Source organism: Mangifera indica, chromosome 2, assembly GCF_011075055.1.
Source record: "Mangifera indica cultivar Alphonso chromosome 2, CATAS_Mindica_2.1, whole genome shotgun sequence".
In the NCBI taxonomy this organism is placed as follows: Eukaryota; Viridiplantae; Streptophyta; class Magnoliopsida; order Sapindales; family Anacardiaceae; genus Mangifera; species Mangifera indica.
Window position 1 is genome coordinate 7,371,255 of NC_058138.1, and position 22,665 is coordinate 7,393,919.

The following is a 22,665-nucleotide window of genomic DNA, read 5'->3' on the forward strand; positions in this document are numbered from 1 at the left end:
CTAGGTAGAGACACTAATACATGTACAAGATAGTGGGTTCCTAAATAATTTCCAAGCTAAGAAAAAACCCAAGTGAACCCAAGTCTCAAGAAGCAAAGGTGGAGGATGAGGAAGAGAATAAAATTGTGAACCACCTATTGTATGTGACTTATAGGTTCTCTATTAAGTTGACAATAAATAAAATTGTGATTAATCTATAATTAATCTTTTATTTATTCACAAACCATGAATGACCTCAAGAAAGACATCATAACTATTCAATTAATAAAGAATCAACGTTAAACCAATTATACTTTTTAATAGTAAAGTTACTATATATTTGAATCTTTTTATACTGATATCTCATCAAGAATAAGACATAGAAGCAGTGTATAACTCATATACCCTTGAGTTTATTATTTGACTTCTAAAACAAATATCAAATATTATTAGGCTTAGACACCGATTCAATCTCACTATAACCACAAATTTAATTAATTATGGTCATCCGTCAAGTACTATCATGAGATATCTTTTCTAATACCAAGGATTGATGAATCTTATGTCAATCTACAATAGCCTCAATAAACTTTTCAATATAGTCAATAACTACCATATTGGTAGCCCTAACAAGAAGACTATAATATAGCTTACACTAACACAAGCTTGCAAAGAGGAAGCAAATCAGAGACCAAAAACCCCTTTAGTTCTTAGCAATCTCTAAAATCCTTTAGGATTGAAAAAAAGCAAAAAGTTTTCCGTTTGGTTGCGTGACATCTTGCTGATGCTTCCAAGAGAAGTCTTTTTAAAAAAAGGCTTCTATGTTTTTATTAATATTATATTACATGGGTCCCATCACTTGGGCTAGGTGGCTATAAATAAATGTAGCTATTGGGTTGAATTGCAACAAAACTAAGTCTTTACTAGTTTGTTTCCTTGGTTCTTTCGTTATGGCTGTTGATTTGGGTTTTTGGAACAATTACATAGTGCTGAAGCCTGAAGAATTGAGCTTCTTAAGTCTCTTTCATATATTATTTTCTTGTGACCTAGAGAAAAGGAAATTTGTGGAAAGCTCTCAAAAAGTAGAGGAAGATTTAGGTCGGAGGTTGATCATATTTGTCTCAATGCTTGAACTGAAGTTTCTGCACTCTGTGGCAAAGCCAATGTCAACTATTGGCTGAGCAATCGACTTCTATCTCAACCTTTTATCGTGTAACCGGAATCTCAGCGGGCTCTTGCTAAATTTCTTGCGAGGTGAGTTTTGTGGTATAGCTCTTATTATTATTACTATTCCTGTCGGTTTGTTTTAACGCTTAGATATTGTCATGTTGCATATATGCAACTTTTGCAAGTTGGGTTTTTAAAGAGGGACTTGCAAAACACATTTACGGGAAAAAGTATCATGTAATTCTGAAATAAATACTCTGAACGTAAATGCAAAAGCATAACATATCAACATAATTTAAGCGATAAAAAATTATGTTGGAAATTACCTTGAAAGGGTTAAAAGTGGTAGCAGTGGATTTTAAACTTGTAGTTTGCGTTGGAAATTACAACCTCCATAAAAAATATAGATTTCTTTTCTTTCAGAGAACATAATTTAAGCGATAAAAGAAAAAATATTATAATTCAAATTTTTTAAATAAATAAAATAAGCATTAAAAAAAAAAGAACTTGCAAAGCAAACTTAAAAATAAAATAAAATATTAGAAAGTAGAATAGAAAAAACCCTGAAAGGACAGCTAAAAGCGATTTACAAACTGGAATCAGGTCAAGATGGTGTAAACGACAAAAATAAATAAAACCTTCAAGGATCAAATTCTTCTACAATTAAACTCACGTGCGAAGGTCTTAATAATAATCAAAAACGAGTGACAGTGACTAAGCTAGCTCCAGCTTGAAGTCCATGAAATAAATTTTGAGCAAGATACATTTTCTTTTTAAAGCCACAAAACTGGAATAAAGCCAAATCTTTCATGATCATTAGATGTGATAGTTTGTGTCATTGGGTCGAAATATTTATGTATTGTTAACTAAGTTTGAAGTAGAATTATATTAAAATTTTTTAATTTTAAACTGAGTCGTAATATTTTTGTATTGATCCAATCTGAATCAATTCAAACTATATAATAAGTAAACTCATTTTAAAGTATAATATATAATAATATGATTTATTATAAAAAAACATACTTCGTAAATGTTAAGAAATAACACAATTTGTTGCAAATGTTAAGAAATAACACAATTTGTTATAAAATAATACACAAAAAGATATTTGGACATAAAATGACCTTTTTTTCTAAACAAAATTAGTCTATTTCAAGTTAATACTAATTTTGTTTATTATTTTTATATGATCAATTGTAAAGATAAAAAAACATAATATCATATTCAATAACGTAAATAAGTCTACAATTTCAACTTCAAAATAATACAATTAATAACGAATGAAATTAGTAATTACTTGTCAAATCTTTAAGAAATTTAATTTTCAATCCATATAATAAATGTAAATGTTATAAATATTAAACTAGTAACGAATATATGAATATGACAAATCAAATATAATAAGTTCAAATTAATATTATTTATAACACACCAATGAAAAAAATAAAATAAACTAAAAATAGTTTTTTATAAGTATGTCAAAAAGAGTTATTAAATTATAATGAATGTTTTTAGAGAATACAGATATAGTGTTTTGTGATGTTGTGTCAATTTATTTGTTAACTCAAATTAGAGAATAGAAATTTTATAGATTGAAACTCTTCCTGTAAAATGAAAAAATAAAGGATATTAAAGATTTCGTACTTTTATGATGATATGTAATATTCTGTATAAAATTTTTTAATCAATTCAAGTTATTTTTATGTTAATATAAACTCGATTTAATTTTTTGAAGTTCAAATTTGACCCGATCCAAACTACTTTTATGTTAAAAATTTTAATCTTAACTTAAATTTTTTTTATATTATACCATATTAAATTAATAAACCGTATCAAATTTTACAAACTCAAATGATCACCGTAATCTTTCAATATTAAATATATATTTTTTGTTTTCAAGAAATCATTTCCATGAGTTTGGACCTCACAATCGGAGGATAAAAACTTTCTTATTATTATAGACAATCATTAATCATTACATCTTTAACAGCTGTATTCTAACTTCCAATAATATTAATTTTTAATAGTGAAAATAAAGGAACTTAAACTATATAACTAAATTAACACACAAACAATATCCATTATTTCCAGATTTATTGTTTTGTAATATTTAATTACCAAAATAATAATGATTCTGTAGATGTAGTTATTGAATATTTGACTTGAATCACGCTAAAAATGGTCTTTTTAAGTCGATATATTTATATTATTTGTATAGACTTTCACACCCAAGGTATATAATTTTTTAAATGTTCATTTGATTTAGGGTAATAAGGGATTATTTGATAATTTATCTTCTAATTGATATTACTTTATTTGATTTATCTAACAATAAAAAATACAATAATATTTTATTCTAAAATTGTTGATAAAACATATAATATAAGAGATGATATGAGTACACTTTTTCTAATATTAATTTAATAAAATTATATACATAAATAACATATTTATATATAAATAATGATATGTCATTATATAATTGAGTATTATTTTATCTTTAATTTAAAATTATTCAGTTATATAATAACATATTTTTATTTGTATATAAAATTATGTATATTATTTATACACATAATATTATTTATATTAATTTTATTACAAAATTTAATATATATATATATATATACATAATATTATTTTTTTATTAATATAATTAAAAATAAAAATTATTTATATATATTATTAAATTATGTTCCTAATCTATCTTTTACTCTTCCTGTTTCTAAAGACGATAGTTGAAAGAAAATTGGCCTGATGTAAGTGGAATAGACATTTAGCCCTGGGAGAGAGTAGAGACTAAAGAGGTGTCTCGGCTCCTGAAATTTCCCTGCACGTGATCGTGACGTGGATCTATCCATGTTTCGATCTCTCTGCAGAAATCTAGTTGGTTTATTATAAGGAGAAGGTATTGACACTTACGGTATCAATGTGTGATGCAGGGAAGGTGGTAATACCACAAAAAATTCAGCCTAGTACTTATCATTTGTTGGTAATTTGGACAAGCGAATTGAGTTGGGGTATGGAGATGAAAGAAACGATGCAGCACTATGCATAATGGCATCCAAAGTATCATATGAGAACAAAGCATATATCAAAACTGTGGTTACCCAACACTGGAAGGTTTATTAATTAATAAATATTCCACTTCGAATTTTCAATTTTTATTTGTTTATGTGTTTTTCTGAGTAAAATTATCCATCCATTCTACTTACAGTTTTAATTTCTTTCTGCAGATGGAATTTTTAGGATCCCATGCCTACTGGAACGGTAAGATCGAACCTTGTCTTCATGCTTGTTCAATTACTAACTAAGATCGTTCAACATAATTCTGCAGATTTTCAAGGAAAAGCCACAACACATGCCTTTATGCTTTATGATAAAAATGATACCATTGTTGTGTCCTTCAGAGATACTGAAACTTTTGCTGCAGAATCATGGAGTTCTAACGTTGATCTCTCTTGGTATGAGATAGATGGCATCGGCAACATTCATGCCGGGTTCATGAAGGCTCTAGGTTTACTAAGGGTCAAAGATTGGCCCCAAGATATTAATAACCAAACCGACAACCGCCCAGCGGCCTTAGCATACTATGCCATCAGGGAAGAGTTAAGAGAATTTATAAGCAGAAACAATAGAGCAAAATCCATATTGACAGGCCATAGTTTAGGTGATGCAGTGGCTATACTCTTTGCAGCGATTTTGGCATTTCATGAGGAGACGGAGTTATTGGAGAGGCTGGAGGGGGTTTACACATTTGGCCAGCCCAGGGTAGGAGATAAAAAGTCTGCAGAGTTCATGACAAACAAGTTAAAAGAGAATGCCATTAATTACGCTCGCTTTGTTTATAGCAATGATGTTGTTGCTAGATTGCCTTTTGATAACTCTGAGCTCATGTTCAAGCACTTTGGGCAGTGCCTACACTTCAACAGCTTCTATAAAGCAAAGGTGAGCTATTATCACCAACATGTACATTAATCTAAAATTACGGTTTTATTAGCAGGTTGATCAAGGAATTAATCTTAGTCTCAGATGAACTTACAGGTAGTTGCAGAATTACCAAACAAAAACTACTTCTCACCATTAGCGGCAATACCCATTAGGATAAATGCAGTTTGGCAACTGGCAAGAAGCTTTAATTTATGGCGCATGAAGGGGAAGGAGTATAGAGAAGGGGGGCTGATGGGAGTGCTGAGGGCTATTGGATTATGTCAACGCTACTCCCCTGGGAATCACCCCCAGCAGATTGTAATTAATCAACTGATTAGTGGACTCAATAAAGGATTAAACATTAATGCATAAATTAATGTGCTTAAAAAACTCGTAATAATATTCTTTTCATTCTCTCCCGTTTTCTATTAATTGCATTTTTTTTTAATTTGAAAAAGCATTACTTAAAAGTCTACCTGGAAAGCTTTATTTTTCTCGTCACATGGACTGCCTTCTTATCCAAACCCAGCTATGGATTTATATAGAGGAGCCGGGGATGTCTATGAGCCGTGTTCCAATAGGAATGGGTTCAGTTCATTTCAAATTGGCTATGAGATCGTCAAAGAATATTTGGAAAGTGTTATTGAACAAAAATAAGGGTCACCTAAATAGAAAAAGACTCATGGAAAAAGATTGGTTGTAAAGATAATATATCAAGAAATCTCCAGAGATTCACTTGATTAAGTTAATTTGACTTGAACTCTAACTGAAGGTTGGCTTTTTCAAGTTAAACATCAAATCAAATTTGAGTAAGTTTAAATCAAATCTACTTTTAAGAGTCATAATCACATATCTTATCAATGAAAAATATGTTAAATTATACTTATAAGCTAACTTCAATTATTGATAAATATTGATTGCAAATATTATATACGAAAGAAATTATATATTTTGTGTTAGCGTATTCCAATATTATGAGATTCCTAATTATGTTATAAGTCTTTAATAAATTACCACAAAAAGTCATCATTATTGTTATTTCGATGATTTTGTTAATCTAATATGATATGGCATAAAAAATCAACTTAAGGTTAAGTATTTTTAACAAAAAATTTAGTTTTGATCAATCGATATGACTTAAAACTAGATCAGATCATATTTGAGTTAACACAAAATCAGTCTATATTAATTCGAATTAACCCAAATGTTTAGAGAATTGTTAGTGTCATAGAATTTGTTAGCGGCAAAATAAACAAATATTAAAGGATAAGTTTCAACAACAACTAATATTCTTGAATATTGCATGTAATTATATCTCTACATAGTTGTGTTTACTTAACATATTATTAATTTTATTCAAAAAAAATTTTATTTTTAAGTACTGAGAATTTAATTTGATTTCTAAGAGTATTTAACATATTTTAAAAGGTATTATATGTAATTTTTAAATTATTTGTAGATAAACAAAATATTATGTTATGTGCTTTATTAATAATAAATTAGAATAATTTAAAGATAAATTAAAACATTCAAAACACTTAAAATAGTAGATGATTTCTAATTAATTCATATGTCAGGTCAAACGAACTCCAATATAGTGTCAAATTAAGGTTACTAGATTTCAGTACAATTATAATTTAAATTGAGAAACCACAAAATAATAGAAACTGTCGTTATTATAAGACCAAAAGACTTATTTGCACCCAAGGTTTAGTCCATCCCAGAGTTCCACCCATTAAGTTTCAAAAACTCAAATATCTATTCTTTATCAAATTTCTGTTAAATTTTTTTGTTAATATAATTTTATTAAAAAAGTAAAAATTTTTACTTTTTTTTACCTTATATTTGAAAATTAATAATTTTCCCCTTGGTCTCATATTTTTCAATTTTGAAATGTGACTTTTTTTCGCAACTCTAAGGTTTTATACTTTTTAAGTTTCTATTGTGCAGTAGCCCCCAAACTTTTCAAAACTTTTATTTCAACCCCATACAATTTCTATCTACTGCCTTTCTTCCAATAACCTCCTCCCTCCGTCTTCGATCGCCTTTCTATCCAAGATCAAATTGTCGTCAACCTAACATCCATTTCAGCAATTTTGCTCCCTTTTGCACAATGGAGACAAGGAAGAGTGCGACAGGTTTCTAGGTTCTGTCTAACGTGGTGATGTGATTTTGCAATGTGTTGCTATGGTAAGGAAAAGATTAGGGTTTTTAGGTTTGCTGTTAAATGGGTTTTTGGCTTCTATCTAACATAGTGATGCAATTTTGTAGTGTATTGTTGCAATGAGGAAGAGACAAGGGTTTCTTGGTTTACTACAAGATAGGTTTTTAGGGGTGAAATCATCAGAGAGATGAGGCTATAGAATTACATCACTATTATGCCAAAAGGAAATGAAATCATTAGAGACAAATGGTAAGTTGATGATGGTTCAATCTCAAGCAAAGAGGTGGCCAAGGACGAGGGGAAGAAGTCGCCAAAAGAAAGGCAGCGAATGGATGCTATGTGGGGGTGAAACGAAAGCTTTGAAAAGTCTTGAGGCAACTAAAAATAGAAACTTGAAAAGTATAAAACCCTAGAGTTAAGGAAAAATGTCACTTTTCAAAACTGGAAAATATGAGGTCAAGAGGGAAATTGTCAGTTTTCAAAACTAAGGTAGGAAAATGGGATAAATTTTTACGTTTTAAAATAAAATTATTAAATGACATTCTTACCTTTTACACCAACAAAAAAATTTAACAGACGTTAGATAACGGATGGGTATTTTAGCTTTTAAAAGTTAACAAATAGGAGCTTAGGAATAGACTAAACCTTAGGTGGGAATAAGTCTTTTGGCCTTATTACAGTGTCTTCCTAGGTTTGAAAATCAAATTATAACACCTATTACTTTGACACAATTTAGTTGAACGATCCAATAGGCACAATTGCCCATAATACTAGCTTAAGAACAACTTCTTGTTTAGTTACTCCTAAGAAAGAATTATTGGCTTAAGAACAACTCTTCTCCCTTAGCATCTATTATGATATGATCTGAGTGTTGACCTAACAAGGCTTTATTAGATTCTACAATGCTAAACACCCAAGCAACTGCCATGTTGCATTTGCTAAGTTTTTTATGTATAATATCAATATGCAATGTGCAATGGTTTAGCAAACAACCAAATCAATTCATATCATCTCACAACAAAGAGGGGGAGTATTCATTAGAGGACCATCTTTTTTTAATATGTTGCATATTGCATGAAATGTGTATTATATTCTTTTTCCCTTCACTATGTTTTATCCCATTAGGTTTTTTTAGTAAGATTTTTAATAAGGCAATTTAACCATAACCAACCCTACTTTGAGGAACACTAACTAATTACATTTCTTTGTTGTAACACCCCCCTTGAAAAGTATTGCCCTCCTAAAGAAAGTGTTACTAAATTGCCTACTTCGAACATGCATTTAATTCAAAACATTTAAATTAACTTAAAACATTTGAATAAAACTTCATTTGTTAAACTTTGTAAAATGATTGAAAATGTCTTTTATTAAAACCATCTTGGAAGCGTAACAAAAGACATCCATAAGAAAACATAAATTTAAAACATAATAGGTGTAGTCAAAATACATAGACAATCTAAAGTGAAAACGTCACATAAAACTCTGACAAAACTGAACAATAGAAATGCCCTCAGAATCCTATGCCCTTTGACTGTCACTTGTCCCATAGCCATAACAATCACTTGTACCTGGATATAAGAAAGTAAGGGGATGATTGATAAGAAAACTCAGTAAGTAGAAAACTCTACTGATAACTTTTATTGAAATATGTAAAATGTCTTTAGTCTCGACCTATACTAACTCTATCATTCGGAGTCAACATTAAACTCTTCTTTAGATGATGGTGGGTCCTATGTATTGTCTTTATGCTTATATTATACTTTAGAGACTGTCTAGGTCGTATATCATAACTCTTAGGTCGAATTTTGTCCCTCTCGGTTATGAAGGAACTACTTCCCCGAATTCTTATCTGGCGTAACCCTACTAATTAAACTTGGCGGAAATATCTCAACCTGAATTATAATTGAAATTGTATACTAGGCTGATCGATCTGGATCAAATACAGTGATTTAACACCTTGGCCATGTGAATTATCTTTTTGTTTCACTACACCAATTGTATCTTAACTGGTATTTATTGTGAATATATACCTACTACAGGTCTAATGTCTAACTGCGGATAGTGTAGTGACTATATGCTTACATGCCCCTTTATAACAATCTTATAATGCCTAACATGCATGCATCTTATGCTTTTATTTAACTTAGCTTCTAACAATATTTTTCTTGCTAGGTTATACCTAAACTCTTAGGCACGTAGGGTCCTGTTGTGTACCTGGGCTCTCTGTATTGTTACTGGGGATGACCCTTAAATTTCTACCCTAATTTCCTTACTCTTTTCTTTCTTCTACCCTAAACACACAAGCGTGCACATCTAAACACATAGGGTGGTGTGTCTATTTGTTTTACTCGCGCACAACCACCTACCTGTGGCTTCTCCTCGTGTGCTCTTATTTATCGATATATGGGTGTATGCCCCTTTAGATATTTATGTTATTTTCCTTTTCTATTTTCTTCCCAATCATACTATTTCTTAGGGGTATTATGGTCATTTCACCCCACACATAGTGATGCTAAAGCTACATACGAGAAATCTACATGTCATAGTTAGCCACTAACCAATCAACAGAGTCTAGCAGTTATTAGGACACTAGCAAAACTCAACCTAGATTATTAGACTCGCATGCACAGCCGTCTGTCCCATACCACATAGCTTTATGACAAACCCAAAAAGCTAGTTAAGAACCCTAATTTCAATCTCTAGTTTGTCTTTATGCTTTCAGTCAATAATTATTCATACTTTGGTACAAAGCAACGCTTAAAATATCAACATAACTCAACAATAATCATACATAATTGCTTAAGTGATTTTTAAGAATAATTTCATTAATGACATGGTTGTGTATCTAGACTAACACAGGCATGTGCCCCTTCAGATATTTATTCTACTTTTCTTTTCTATTCTTTTCCCAACCACATTACTTCTCAAAGGTATTATTGTTGTTTCACCTCATACATAGTCATGCTAAAGCTATACATAAGAAGTCAACATGTTGTAGTTAACCGCTAACAAGTCAACAGCATCCAGCGATTGCCAAGACGTCAAGAAAACTTAACCTAGATTCTTGGACTTACATACACAAGTGTGTATCCCATACCACACAACTATGTGACGAACCAAGAAAGCCAGTTAAGAACCCTAATTTCAATCTCTAGTTTATCTCTACACATTCAATCAATAATTATTCATACTTTTGCACAAAGCAACACTTAAAAAATCAACATAACTCAGCAAAAATCATACATAATTGCTTAATTTATTTTTTAACAATAATTTCATCTAATTACAATACTTAATTTATCAACTTCACGAGATAGCATTTCATGATAAAATCTTTTCACCTTTCATCTTAATTTCATCAAGCAGTCCCAGTAAATAAAGCATAACACTTTTATATATCATTTACCAAGAGTAACTACCATTGTCATACACATTACAAAAATACAATAAAGCATAGATCACATACTCAATCTTTTCTCTACAATTCTATCATTCACTTAGCATAATTTGATCATCATGAGCATGTAATCAATCTTAATAGCATAGCAATATCTCCTCAAATCATATAACATCATGCATAATATAAGGAGTATGTCAACCCTTACTTACCCCAATTCGCAACAAACGACAACACAAGCAAGGTTTATTCTCCCTAGATTTTCTCTCCCCAATATCATCGGAAAGCAATCATCAAAACTGTCACCATGAAGTCAGGATATTAGACTCTTTCTCTCTAATTCATGCGTCTATGAATTTGGATGATAGTCCCTAAAACGCAGCAACATACCTTTTTTATAAGCTAGAAAAGCATTACACAAACACAAACGTGTGTTTAAGGCACATGGTCGTGTGTCATTGAAACTCACATTTTGACTTTCAAAAGGCCAAAGGACTATTTCCCACCCAAAGTATGCGCATTTCCCAAATTTCTCCCCGTTAACTTTGAAAATCTCATTTACCCACCCATGGGCTGTTAAAATTAACTAAGTCCGTTAGTTATATTATTTTCCCCTCCTAAACCCTAAAAACTAATAATTTCATCCCAATCCAAGTTTTAAAAAACAGCATTTTCCACTCTAGTGTTTCCAGTTTTCAGATTCAATTTTTTAATGTCGTTTCTTTCTCTCTAGTGACCTCTAGGTGATGACTCTTCCTTTCCGACACAGTCTTCTTCCAACGGCTCTTCTGGGAGCAGCCATCGACGAAGACGAGTCGTCTTCGTCAACCACCACTCCTAGGAAGGCCGCCCGAAGGAGATCACATAAGTCATCTTTGTCGATTACTGCTCCTGAAAGAGCCGCCCGAAGGAGATCACATCAGAGAGGAAGAGTCGTCGCCTAGAGGTCACTGGAGAGGAAGAAACGATGTTAGAAAATTGAATCTGAAAAATTGAAAGCCCTAGGGGGGAATATGTTGTTTTTTAAAACTTGGTTTGGGGAAAATTATTAGTTTTTAAGGTTTAGGGGGCAAAAATTAAATCGAATTTAAGTTTATTTTTTATAATACAAACAAAATAACGATTTTACCCTTGAAACCGTTAGTTTTAACCATGCACGAGTAATTAAATGGGATTTTCAAAATTAACGAGAGGAAACTCGGGAAATGCACATACCTTGGGTGGGAAATAGTCTTTTACCCCTTTCAAAATACATTAGTACAAGCAAAAAGACTATTTTACCCTTAAAACATACTTGTAGCTGTTACATCTGCTTTGGTTTTTCGTCCCAAATGATTTTTTCTTAGCAAATTTAATATAATTCTCTATATTTTGTGGAAATCCAAGAAGAAATGTTAAACAGAGGAGGATGTTTCATGAAGTTGCTCATAAGCAATATACCATCTTTTTGGAATAAGAAGCTCTTTGCACTGTAGTCGTATCCCTCCATTTTTTATATAATTTCACACATCTTCATTTAGCTTCTTGACTTGCAATTTTTAAGCCTTTGAGCTTCCATTTCTCTAGCTTATACATATTTGTATTTCTCTTTCTTTTCAATTCATATTCATTCAATTATATTTACAACAAATACATGTTCCATTTAAATATGCAAGAAATCACAAGATAACAAGACAGAAGAAAATCAATTTCCTAAATTAGCCACAACAGCGCACCCAAAACACTTGGCATCAGCGTACCAACAAGCACGAGTACCCAAACAATAGATTTTCTATCTTAAATCATTTAGCGCATGCAGTAAACTCCCAAATAACCGAAACACCACTACAGCTAAGTAGTGTATTTAAGACTCCGTGATTTCTCTTCACATAATTCTCTCTTTTAGCTGTGTCATCTTGCTCTTTGAGAGCTAAGCAAAATCTCTCTGAGCCTCCTCTTCACTCGTTATATACACACTTAAACTGCGTAGGAGTTTATTTGAGATAGTTTAGTTAAACCCAACTAAGGGATGACTCAAATCCCAAACGTCCAGTTCTGTTTTAAGCTCGCTCAAGCTGACAACAAAGTTACCGAACAAAATCAAAAGAAGAAAACAGGTCATCATAAAAAATGAATTTGTCTACAAATTTCCCACAAATGAATTTGAACCAGCTGAAATCAAATTGACACTAAGGCTATTCCAACTCTAGCTCAACTTGTTCGAGTCAAACACCAACTCAACTCACATCCAGCCCTAAAGCTGCCCCTAACAACTCCAACACAAGCCCTTATTTGTAATTTCGAAGGCTTCCCAAAGTTTTATTGAGTAACAATCCTTCAAGTGGAGACACTAATTATTTCCAGATCAATGGCTTCTCCCTTCATAAAACAATGGATAGAAGCGAAAGGTGCATGCGATTGCTAGCACTAACGAATCCACATCCTACATTAATGACGAATGACAATTTTACATATTGGAAATTGCTCCAGGCTCTGTTCAGTATACGAAAAAAAAAAATTCTGACCCAATACAACTTTGCCCGTATAATTTAATTTTTCATGGAAGAAACCCCTAATATTTGTTCTTGTTCCCTGATATGTTTGCTTTACATATAAGCTCTTCAACTCTCCCTGTAATGCAACTGCAATTCTGCCAATAAACTATGAAGCTGTCTCTTCTTTTTCACTATGATGGCCGGAGTCAGAAACCGAGAATGAAGAAGAAGCAACAGTCTTTCCTCTGCCATCCGATAATTCAGAAGAATCCTTCTCAGAACTTACCTCAGGTTTTGACTTTTGTAGTTGTTGAAGCTGGTCTTCCAAGACCTGTTGGAAAATTAAGCAAAATAAGCAAGGGAAACTAAATATATAGCAGAGAAAAATCAAGTCTTTATGGAGATTACAAGTTTATATACAATGTAGAAGAAATAAAAAATACTTAAAATGTAATGTCCTAGTGCAACCCAAAGAAATTTATCAGAGAATTACAATGACCAAAGATAGAAAGATATTCATGCCCATTCATGTATGTCAGGCACTCCAAATCTCACTGGAAGCACACAAAACACCATTTACTGCCCATACCATTGCTTGCTGAAAATTTAGTCACACAGTTCAAACAGGGAAGCAAAAATACATAGAATCAGTCCTGGGATGGTACCTCAATCTGGTGCTTGATGAACTTCTGTGCTTCCAATCTTTCTCCATATGTCACATTAGCACCAGGTGACTGAAAAGGGATGAACCCCTGTGGAAATTGAGCAAAGGGGAAGGACATAGATGCACCCAGATTCTGAAAGTGCTGTTGTCCACCGGAAGCTTGTTTTGCAGGAGATTCCACATTGGTGGCATCACCCAAAGGCCTACAGGACTGAGGTAGTACAACATATCCAGAAGACCTGCATACATGACAAGATAATTTCTTGCTTTATTATTATACTATTCTCACACAGCGCAGTAACCAGCAAGTGGACTAGCAAATCAACACTGCACCACAAACCCAGATCCAGTGACACAAAGCAACTTAGACTAAAATGATTAAAAAGGAAAAATAATGTCAGAAACGGGAGCTGAACCCAAACTTTTAAAGATCTAGAAAAACTACCAAGCCAATAGGGTAGCTCTAACATTTGAAAAAATCAAAATATTAATATATTTCTGATTTAGAATCACAGGATACCAGATAAACAAATTTACTACAAATTGGGCAAACAATTGAGGTTGTAGAGTGGTGGGTGCATGTGTGCAGACAATCATGACAATTTTTGCAATATGTCAAGATAATTCTATAATGCCATAAAAATGGGCAAACACAATACATGGATTCTCAAATACAAATTCAATTAACTATCACTGAAGCACCTACCACACTAGTGAGTTTGGAGATGGATAAACAAAGGATTTCCCATATATCGAAGCGGCAGTGGCAGCGGCCTGAAGCCTGGCCTGCTGCTGGCTCAAGTTATTGTCAGCTGAACCCTGTGCAGCTGTTGAAGTGCCTGTACCTGTTGCAAGATAGAAACAATCAGCCAGTGTGTTCTAAATCATCAAGTAGTTATCTTCACTAAATTAAATCAAAAGCAACACAAATGCTGCCCACTTGGCTTAAATGATATGCATCACAAATAAAATGAAACAACCAACCACAAATTTTCAAATCCCCAAAGATTACTTAAGCACTGCAGTAAAGAAAACTGTTCCATTGCAACAATATGACACATTAGTACAGCACTTGACATCAACTATATAGCACAGCTCTTGAACAGCTCACAAATTTAGGTCTAGCAATCCTCATTCATAATAAAATATAATTAATATATATATGTATATATGTATATATGTATATATATGTGTGTATATATGTGTATATATGTGTATATATGTATATATATGTATATATATGTATATATATATGTTTCTGCTTCCGCTATTTAGCTGCAAAAGGCAGTCAAATTTAGCAGCTTGGAGAAATCAACTAATCTATAAACAAATTATTCTAATCAAGATACTTTTCAACCAAGCAAGTATTTTGTTTCATATATCTGCAATCCTTACAGGAGTAAGGACAATAAGCTTCTAAACTTCAGAGGGCATTATCAAATCTTAACAAACAGATATAAGGACATATAATCTGCGAATGGAATCCCCTAAGAAGGTTAGAATTGTACACCCAGATTAAACCAAATAACAAACAACTATTTATATAATACATGACTACTTATTTTTATCCTGTTATTTCATTTCAATTTCTAATCCTTTAGTTGATCAAAAATAAAGATCCAATTTGGTCTTGAAAAGCTTGAGGTAGTGAAAGGAATAGCATAATACATAGGTACTCAAAAAACTCTTTCTATTCTAAAGCCTTCCCAAGTTCAAAATAGGAGAACAAAGTTGGTCAAAATATATTTCATTTATTTCCTCAATTCAGAAATAACAACAGAACAACCGAAGAGCACTTTCCATTCTTCCGAACATGAAAGGAGAAAGCAAATATAAGAATTGCTTTTAACATCACATCCTAAATTTTTGCCCAAACATAACACTTTTTAACGTGTTCTACAGAAGTTTCTGTTTTCTATTTCAGCAGTCAATGTCAGCAACATTAACCAGTTAACAGTAAAATAACCAAGAAAATTCTACGGCTTCTAATTATTTTCATTAGAGTTGTTTGTTATTGCAATAACTACACAGCAACATGAAGGAAAGATAAATGAATTCATCTTAAAATTTAATACCAAAAATTAGAACCTATCAAGATGAACAAAATGTAATAATGTGATTGATTACCACACTGAAAAACTAATTAGGATCAGATGACATGTAAAATGGGATTGATTACCTGACTGATGAGCATCTGGTCCTGGTCCATGTCCTCCAGCTCTATTTGCCCCACCATCAGGTGGTACAACTAGAGCTCTGCATGTAGGACAGGTATGTTGTCGCTCTAACCACGAGCGGAGGCAATGAACATGAAAGAGATGTCCACAAACTAATTTCTTGGCCGTTGTCATCTCCTCACGGCATATAATGCAGGTTGAATCATTTCTGCATGCCCACCAGAAACAATTAAGAATGATGATTTACATTAATAAACTCAATGCTAACTAAGATTATAACTCACGCATTAAGCTCTTCGGGGGTAGCATCTGGAAATCGATCATTCATATTTGAAGTAATCTTCCGATAACGAACATAATCAGCAACACGAATCTTAAAGTTCCTGAATGTCTCATAAAGCTCTCGTATCAAGTGCAGTGGAACACCATAATTCCTGAAGAAAACAGCCCAATTTGAGCAGTAGAAAGAATGTAAGAAAAACATAAACTTTACGAATAAGCACTATAGTCAGATGAGGCAACAAACATAACAGAAAAGCGTTTATATAAAAGCAATATTAAACAAACATCACAACTTGTCAATTAAATAATGATGTCATGCATAAGAGTCTATAATTGAAGGTCAGGCACCTGTGGACAAGATAGTCCAACAGTAGCGTTACGTGTGTAAATTCAAGCCCAATCTTGATCATAATTGAAAAATGTATATATCTCAATGAGTATGCATCTATTCATGAAGTTCACATGCAATATATGAATGTCATACACAAAAAACATCCAAAGATTCAAGCCACAAGAATTACTTACATAAATATCACAAGAAAGAAACACAGGTACATAGACAAATGAAGCAAGTCACGAATAAGTTCCAGGTAGAAGGTGTAAACAGCCTTTCTTTCCCATTGTCCTTCCATAAGCATGTCACTAACATAGAAAATATATTTTACAAATATTGACACCGTCGTTGTTGCCAGTATCATGTACCTAAGACAGAAGTATAGTCATTAGCACAATGCAAAACAACCAAAAATGCATGCCTTCTGTAACTAAAATAATAGATCCCCTTTCTTCCATCTTATGGGTCATCAATATTTCGTTTTTGATCCATTGAGTTCATCTACTTCCAAATCAACACCAAATTTAGCTAACTATTTCCAAACTGCCAACTAAACAAAACAAGAAATTCTTTTTCCCAAATAATCCACAATAAGCATTAATAACATGTCACTTAATAGCCTCTGCCACACTGAAACCCTGAAAAAATTACTTACCAAAAAAAAAAAAACGTGTTTCTTAATATACAGAGGTCTTCAAAGAAGACAAACATTATGAGAAGGAAGACAATTATCTAGAGCATCAACCAGACCACCATAGAACAGAACCAAGTGGCTCTAAGAGGAAAATTATAACTTTTATCAATTGAATCACCAAGCCTTCAATAAACAATAGAAGACAGGTTTAAGGGAGTTAATATATCCTCTATAATATAAACCTCTGAAACTAAATTATGTTTCAAATAAATCAAACTTGTCAATTCATGTTATGGTCATTTTATAATTAAAATTGGTCAACCTCCTCCAACGTCTACTCTGGAATCAACAATCACGATAACATTAACCCCCAAATAAAGCTTTCAAAGTATCATCTAATACTTATTGCTCTCCTTTGTAAAATCAAGCACCCAAGTGTATACATAACAGGGTATGCTCACTAAATGTCACAACTATGAACCTATACCAATCAATACCATTGTAATCATGCATACAATTATATGTCCACCAAAAAGAATTATAATAATATTATTATAATTACTTCAAAAATCCACAACAAATTAGTATTAGCAACTAAAAGTAACAATGAAAAGAACAAAGAAGAAACGAATTAGCATAAATAACTTACTCAAACGAAAAGAAGAGAGAAACAGAAGCCTTTTGTGTTTGTATCAAAAACTTAACAGAACTATACAAAAAAAGAGAATCCAGAAGAAGGAGGAAACCCATAAATGAAACAATCCGAACATGAGACAACATCGGGACAGTTGGGGTCGTTTCAATGTACTCCACCCTCTTCTGAGCCAACCAATGCAAAGCTTTGATCAACAACAATGTAGTAACCATAGCAAGGAATGAAACTGAAAAGTCCTGCCGAAATATAGTAATTGCAAACAGAATCTCCATGATCTCCCTCCTAGACTGCTCATTCAACCTCTCAACCTCCACTTCCCGGAGCTTGCCAAGGAATAACCGTTTGATCATTTGCCACAAAATGCACATTACCACAAAACCCATATTCAGAAGAAGCGCCAAATTGATCTTGGAAGTTGATAAATAAACCATAGCAGGATAAAATTGGTTTCTACTACTAAAAGCATGGTAAATAACCGCTATAGTAAGAGTTAAACTAAACCCCGCATACGTCGGCAGCCTCATCGTTCCGAAACACCACCTGTCACACAATATCATTCAATCAACAAACACAATTTCAACAATAAGTTAACCCAAACAAATTAAAATTAAACCAATTCAATTAAACACCGATCTAGAATTAGCTAAGCTTCTGTTTGGTTACCGAAAACGTTGAGGGTTAAAATTTAGTAATGTATAACCAAAGAATTACGGTCTAGATTGAACACGAATTCCCATTATAACCACATTCATAATCGTTTCTAATAGCATCTTAGCGAGTAATTAGCCAAAAAAAAAAAATTACACAAAAATTTCAAAGTTTACTACCAGAGAAACCCTAAGTTGAAGAAATTGAAATCGAGAGCGTAGAAAACCCTGAGATTGATGAAGGAATTAAGAGTTACTCACCAGGCGTTGAGAATCTATGCTTTACAGATGATGAAAATTGGGGAAATTTTTAATTTGTGGGAAAATATATATTTGTTGTGTATTTATGCTTGGCGTCATCATTACCAATGTGCAGTTGCCACGTGTACTCATCGACGTGTTGGGTAGGTCTGGTTAGTTCTGATTAAAACTTAAATGGGCCGGACATGTTTTGGGCCTCAGCCCATGATCCATCCCTATCAAATTAAAAGTTTAAATATTTGAATACAGTTAATTTACAAAAGAAAATACATACCCATTATTTTTGTTTTTCACATTTTCATCTTTTATCCAAATTTGTTTAACTTTAAATTAATTTTATCTATCTAATTTTAAAATTTTATTACATTTTTTTTTTTAAATCCTCTTCTCTCCACACTACCAAAAACTTTTATATTTATTTCTTTGCTCTTACAAGACTTTTTTATATAACTTTCATTTTAACAACATTAGACACTTACTTCAAACCTTACAACACCACCCAACTTTTCACATTCACTTCCACAATGGCTATTGTTCTCGAATCCATGGCTCTCTTTGTTTCTTCTTGCCCACCTAGTATGTTTTTGCCTTTTATGACTTCTTCACTCGGAATTTTATTGTCCCATGGTGGAATATGAAATATTTATTAAGTTTCACTGGATTGAAAACTCAAACATCTTTGAAATTGTCACCAATTTCATTGAATTTGAAGGTTTTTATAATTTTAGTATGAACTTTAAGAGAATAACACATTAAAAGCTAACTATTAAAATTAGAGATTCTAAAGTCGTATATGAGATCCAAGTCTCATATATAGTACTTGAGATCCTAATATAATACTACACTTATACCTTGCTAGCCTCATGTCAACATCTGCCCCAAACCCCTCTGAAATAATCATCAATTTTGTTGAGTTTAAAGGTTCATAAGGTTTCTGATATGAACCTTAGTAGAGCCTCAAACTATATGTGGAACCCAAGTCCCCATGCATTGGACATAGGATCACACTCCATTTGAGTCTATGTCCCTGGAGTTTTTGATATGAACCTTGGTAGAGCCTCAAACCTTCAAAGTCATATATGGGATCTAAGTCAATCTAAGTCCTTATTCCTTAAACTTGGGATTCTAACATAAGATCACACTCCATCGAAGCCCATGTTCCTAGGTTTTCTTATTATATGAACCTTGGTAGAGCCCCAAACCATATATGGAATCCAAGTCCCCATGTCTTGGACTTAAGATGCTAACATAAGATCACACTTCGTCAAAGCCCATGACTTGGGATGTTAAGGTTTCTAATATGAGCCTTGGTAAAACCCTAAACTCTATGTGGAATCCAAGTCTCTATGCATTAGACTTGGGATTCTAACATAGGACCACACTCTATTGAAGTCAATGTTCTTAGGGTTTCTAATATGAACCTTGGTAGAGCCTCAAATCTCCAAAGTCATATGTAGGATCCAAGTCAATCCAAGTCCCCATGCCTTGGATTTGGGATTCTAACATAAGACAATACTCTGTCAGAGCCCATATTCTTAGGGTTTCTGATATGAACATTGATAAAGCCCCAAACCATATGTGGGATCTAAGTTCTCATGTCTTGCACTTGAGATTATAACATAAAACCACACTTCATCGAAGCACACATCAGCTAGTTATGTGCTAATGGTACAATTACAACTAAAAAATGTGATGATAACTTTGATGTCAAATGATATGAGTCATAGAAAAACCATATCTTATAAGCTAGCTATTAAAATTAGAGAGTCTAAAGTTATATAACCCTCACACTAGACACTTATATTTTTTGATATGGGATTCAAGTCTCATCTTGCATTTGAGATCTAACAGTTTCCCACTACTATTGCCTTTGAATTGTGCGATTTTGTTGGAAACACACTTTTTCAATGCAATTTTAGGCAAATTACACAAAACGGAAGTGATATTTGACTAGAATTAAACCTGATCACATGAGCATAAACAGGATCATAAAAATTAAACCTAATTTTGACCAATTTGTTGAGTTTCTTTTAGCTCTTCCCAACTAGTGGTCAATGTTTTTTTTGTAATTTCTAATGTCAATCAATACTCCTCTGAGATCTTTTCATTCAGTTGAAAAATATTCTTATTGTACAAGCTTGTCTACATTATTGGAATGGTTTTTTAAATTTTTAGTTTATTTAGTGCAATGTCTTCTTTAGTCTATCTTTGCTCTTTCTTGAAACCTTAAAGAAATCAATATTCTTTCAAGCTTGCTCAAATATGTGTTTATCCTAGAAATTGGAAATTTTTTCTACAAAAAGATTTCTCAATAGTTGAAATAAATTTCGTGATATGTTATTTTCCCCTCTTTGACCCTAAATGGTTCATATTTCTTTTTATACCAATTCTTCAACAATCATGCTTAAAATCAACTTCATTTTTTCACAATTTCTTTATACTACATTCATAAAATTGCACTTATCATAATCTCATCATCTAATTTCATCACACCATATGCATCATGTTTATGATCATGTTGAATTCCAAATTTACAATCAATCCAATCAGATAAACATTAATTACATATCAAATAATTAATCTTAAATAAAGGGAGATCTACTTACCTCTCATATGTAGTTTAGGAACAAATTGTCTTTATCTTTATGCCTGAGACCTCTGATATGGAGCAACGAACCATAAAAACATGTTAAAATCTTTGTCGACTAAAAATATATAAAAATTAATAACCACGTGCTTAGAAATTGGACTTTTTATATAGAATTCCAAAAACAAACATCGGAACGAAAGTTCCTTTTATTTGAATGAGTGTGCAAGATGATTATCCCTACTAAGATCATCATCCCTTTCTTTCGTAGCCACAATTTTCTATTATCCTTCACCATGGAATGGGTGTTCCATTGATACAATTAAACTCAACTTTATAGACTATTGTTTATTTATCATAACAATACTAAAGCTTTTGGAATAAACGTTTTCCCAAGTCAAATGAATGTTCCTCCCCCTTTTTCTTACACTTAATTTCAAACTTCAATCATTCCATGAACTTAATATATAAAATTTAACTACCAAAATGGCCTTAGAACGTAACTTCAAGTGTTACAAGTCATCTAGGCTCTAAAGTCATGAGAAGCGGAAACTTCTTAACCATTTAAGGGGATTGTCCTTCCAAAATTTCAAATTTTCTTCTTTTGCCAAATGCTATATTTTGTAAACAAAATATCCAAAATATTTGTTAACTGTTCTAAAAATATAAAGAAATTCAAACGTATATCCAAATAATAATAAAAAATATGTTCAATAAATCTTGAAAAACATAAGTTGTTGTAATTTATAAGCTATAAGCGTAATATTTTAGGCCTACACTTGAGTTGACATATAAATTACTTTAACTGAAGGCCAAACGACTATTTCCCACCCAAGGTTTGATGTTTTTCCAAGTTTCCACTCTTTAACTATGGAAACATCAAACACTCATCCATGACCGGTTAGGTTTAACAAAACCTTAACGGTGGTAAATTTAATCTCATTTTTCCCCCCTAAAAGTTTAAAAACTAATATTTTTTTCCCTAAGCTAAGTTTGAAAAGATCACATTTCCCTCCCTAGGGTTTATTTCTAAACCCTTTCACTTTCTCCGATACCATCACTAGCCGTCTTCCCCTCCCGATGGTTTCTCTTCCATCGACGGCCCCCCTCAACTCTTGCACTACGCATTCGACACAGAGAGAAGTCATCTGGGAAGAGAAATCGTCTTCCTAGAAGACGAAGACGAGATTGATCGATCTCGTCTTCGTCGTCTGGGAAGACAATCGTCTTCCCAAATGAAGACGATCGTCTTCCCAGATGATGACGACTGAGATTCGTCTTTCCTAACGAAGTTCTTCGTCTTTCACGGCTTC

The 22,665-nt window shown here is 32.5% G+C and overlaps 2 protein-coding genes across 3 annotated transcripts; one reads left to right on the top strand and one right to left on the bottom strand.

Annotated features, from left to right (window-relative positions):
- Window positions 1-4,203: 4,203 nt before the first annotated feature.
- On the top strand, window positions 4,204-11,581 carry LOC123208508 (triacylglycerol lipase OBL1-like). The gene is made up of 5 exons (XM_044626044.1): window positions 4,204-4,269; window positions 4,383-4,416; window positions 4,484-5,094; window positions 5,191-5,394; window positions 11,381-11,581. Exons 1-5 carry the CDS (start codon window positions 4,204-4,206, stop codon window positions 11,579-11,581), a joined length of 1,116 nt encoding a protein of 371 aa, XP_044481979.1.
- A 1,457-nt stretch (window positions 11,582-13,038) lies between these two features.
- On the bottom strand, window positions 13,039-18,816 carry LOC123209321 (ERAD-associated E3 ubiquitin-protein ligase HRD1B-like). Of its 2 annotated transcripts, none has more exons than XM_044627300.1 (8): window positions 18,766-18,816; window positions 17,852-18,397; window positions 16,760-16,936; window positions 16,237-16,386; window positions 15,955-16,160; window positions 14,482-14,620; window positions 13,777-14,014; window positions 13,039-13,442 (listed from the first exon to the last, which is right to left on the bottom strand). In XM_044627300.1, the coding sequence occupies exons 2-8, from the start codon at window positions 18,379-18,381 to the stop codon at window positions 13,278-13,280; spliced, it is 1,605 nt and encodes a 534-aa protein (XP_044483235.1). In that variant the 5' UTR covers window positions 18,382-18,397; window positions 18,766-18,816; the 3' UTR covers window positions 13,039-13,277. The 2 variants fall into 2 exon arrangements, with proteins under 2 accessions (XP_044483235.1, XP_044483236.1); XM_044627301.1 differs by lacking the exon at window positions 18,766-18,816 and adding an exon at window positions 18,685-18,702.
- Window positions 18,817-22,665: the final 3,849 nt, after the last annotated feature.

What these genes read in the sequence shown, in the direction of transcription:
- LOC123209321 (XM_044627300.1), bottom strand. Translation starts at nt 18,381, where the DNA reads ATGAGGCTGCCGACGTATGCGGGGTTTAGTTTAACTCTTACTATAGCG. An exon ending in TTCTTTCTTGTGATATTTAT is followed by an intron (nt 16,387 to 16,759) that starts GTAAGTAATTCT and finishes TGTTTTCTTCAG; the next exon opens with GAATTATGGTGTTCCACTGC. An exon ending in ACCAGATGCTCATCAGTCAG is followed by an intron (nt 14,621 to 15,954) that starts GTAATCAATCCC and finishes ATCTTGCAACAG; the next exon opens with GTACAGGCACTTCAACAGCT.
- LOC123208508 (XM_044626044.1), top strand. Translation starts at nt 4,204, where the DNA reads ATGGCATCCAAAGTATCATATGAGAACAAAGCATATATCAAAACTGTG. An exon ending in TGGTTACCCAACACTGGAAG is followed by an intron (nt 4,270 to 4,382) that starts GTTTATTAATTA and finishes TTCTTTCTGCAG; the next exon opens with ATGGAATTTTTAGGATCCCA. An exon ending in ACAGCTTCTATAAAGCAAAG is followed by an intron (nt 5,095 to 5,190) that starts GTGAGCTATTAT and finishes ATGAACTTACAG; the next exon opens with GTAGTTGCAGAATTACCAAA.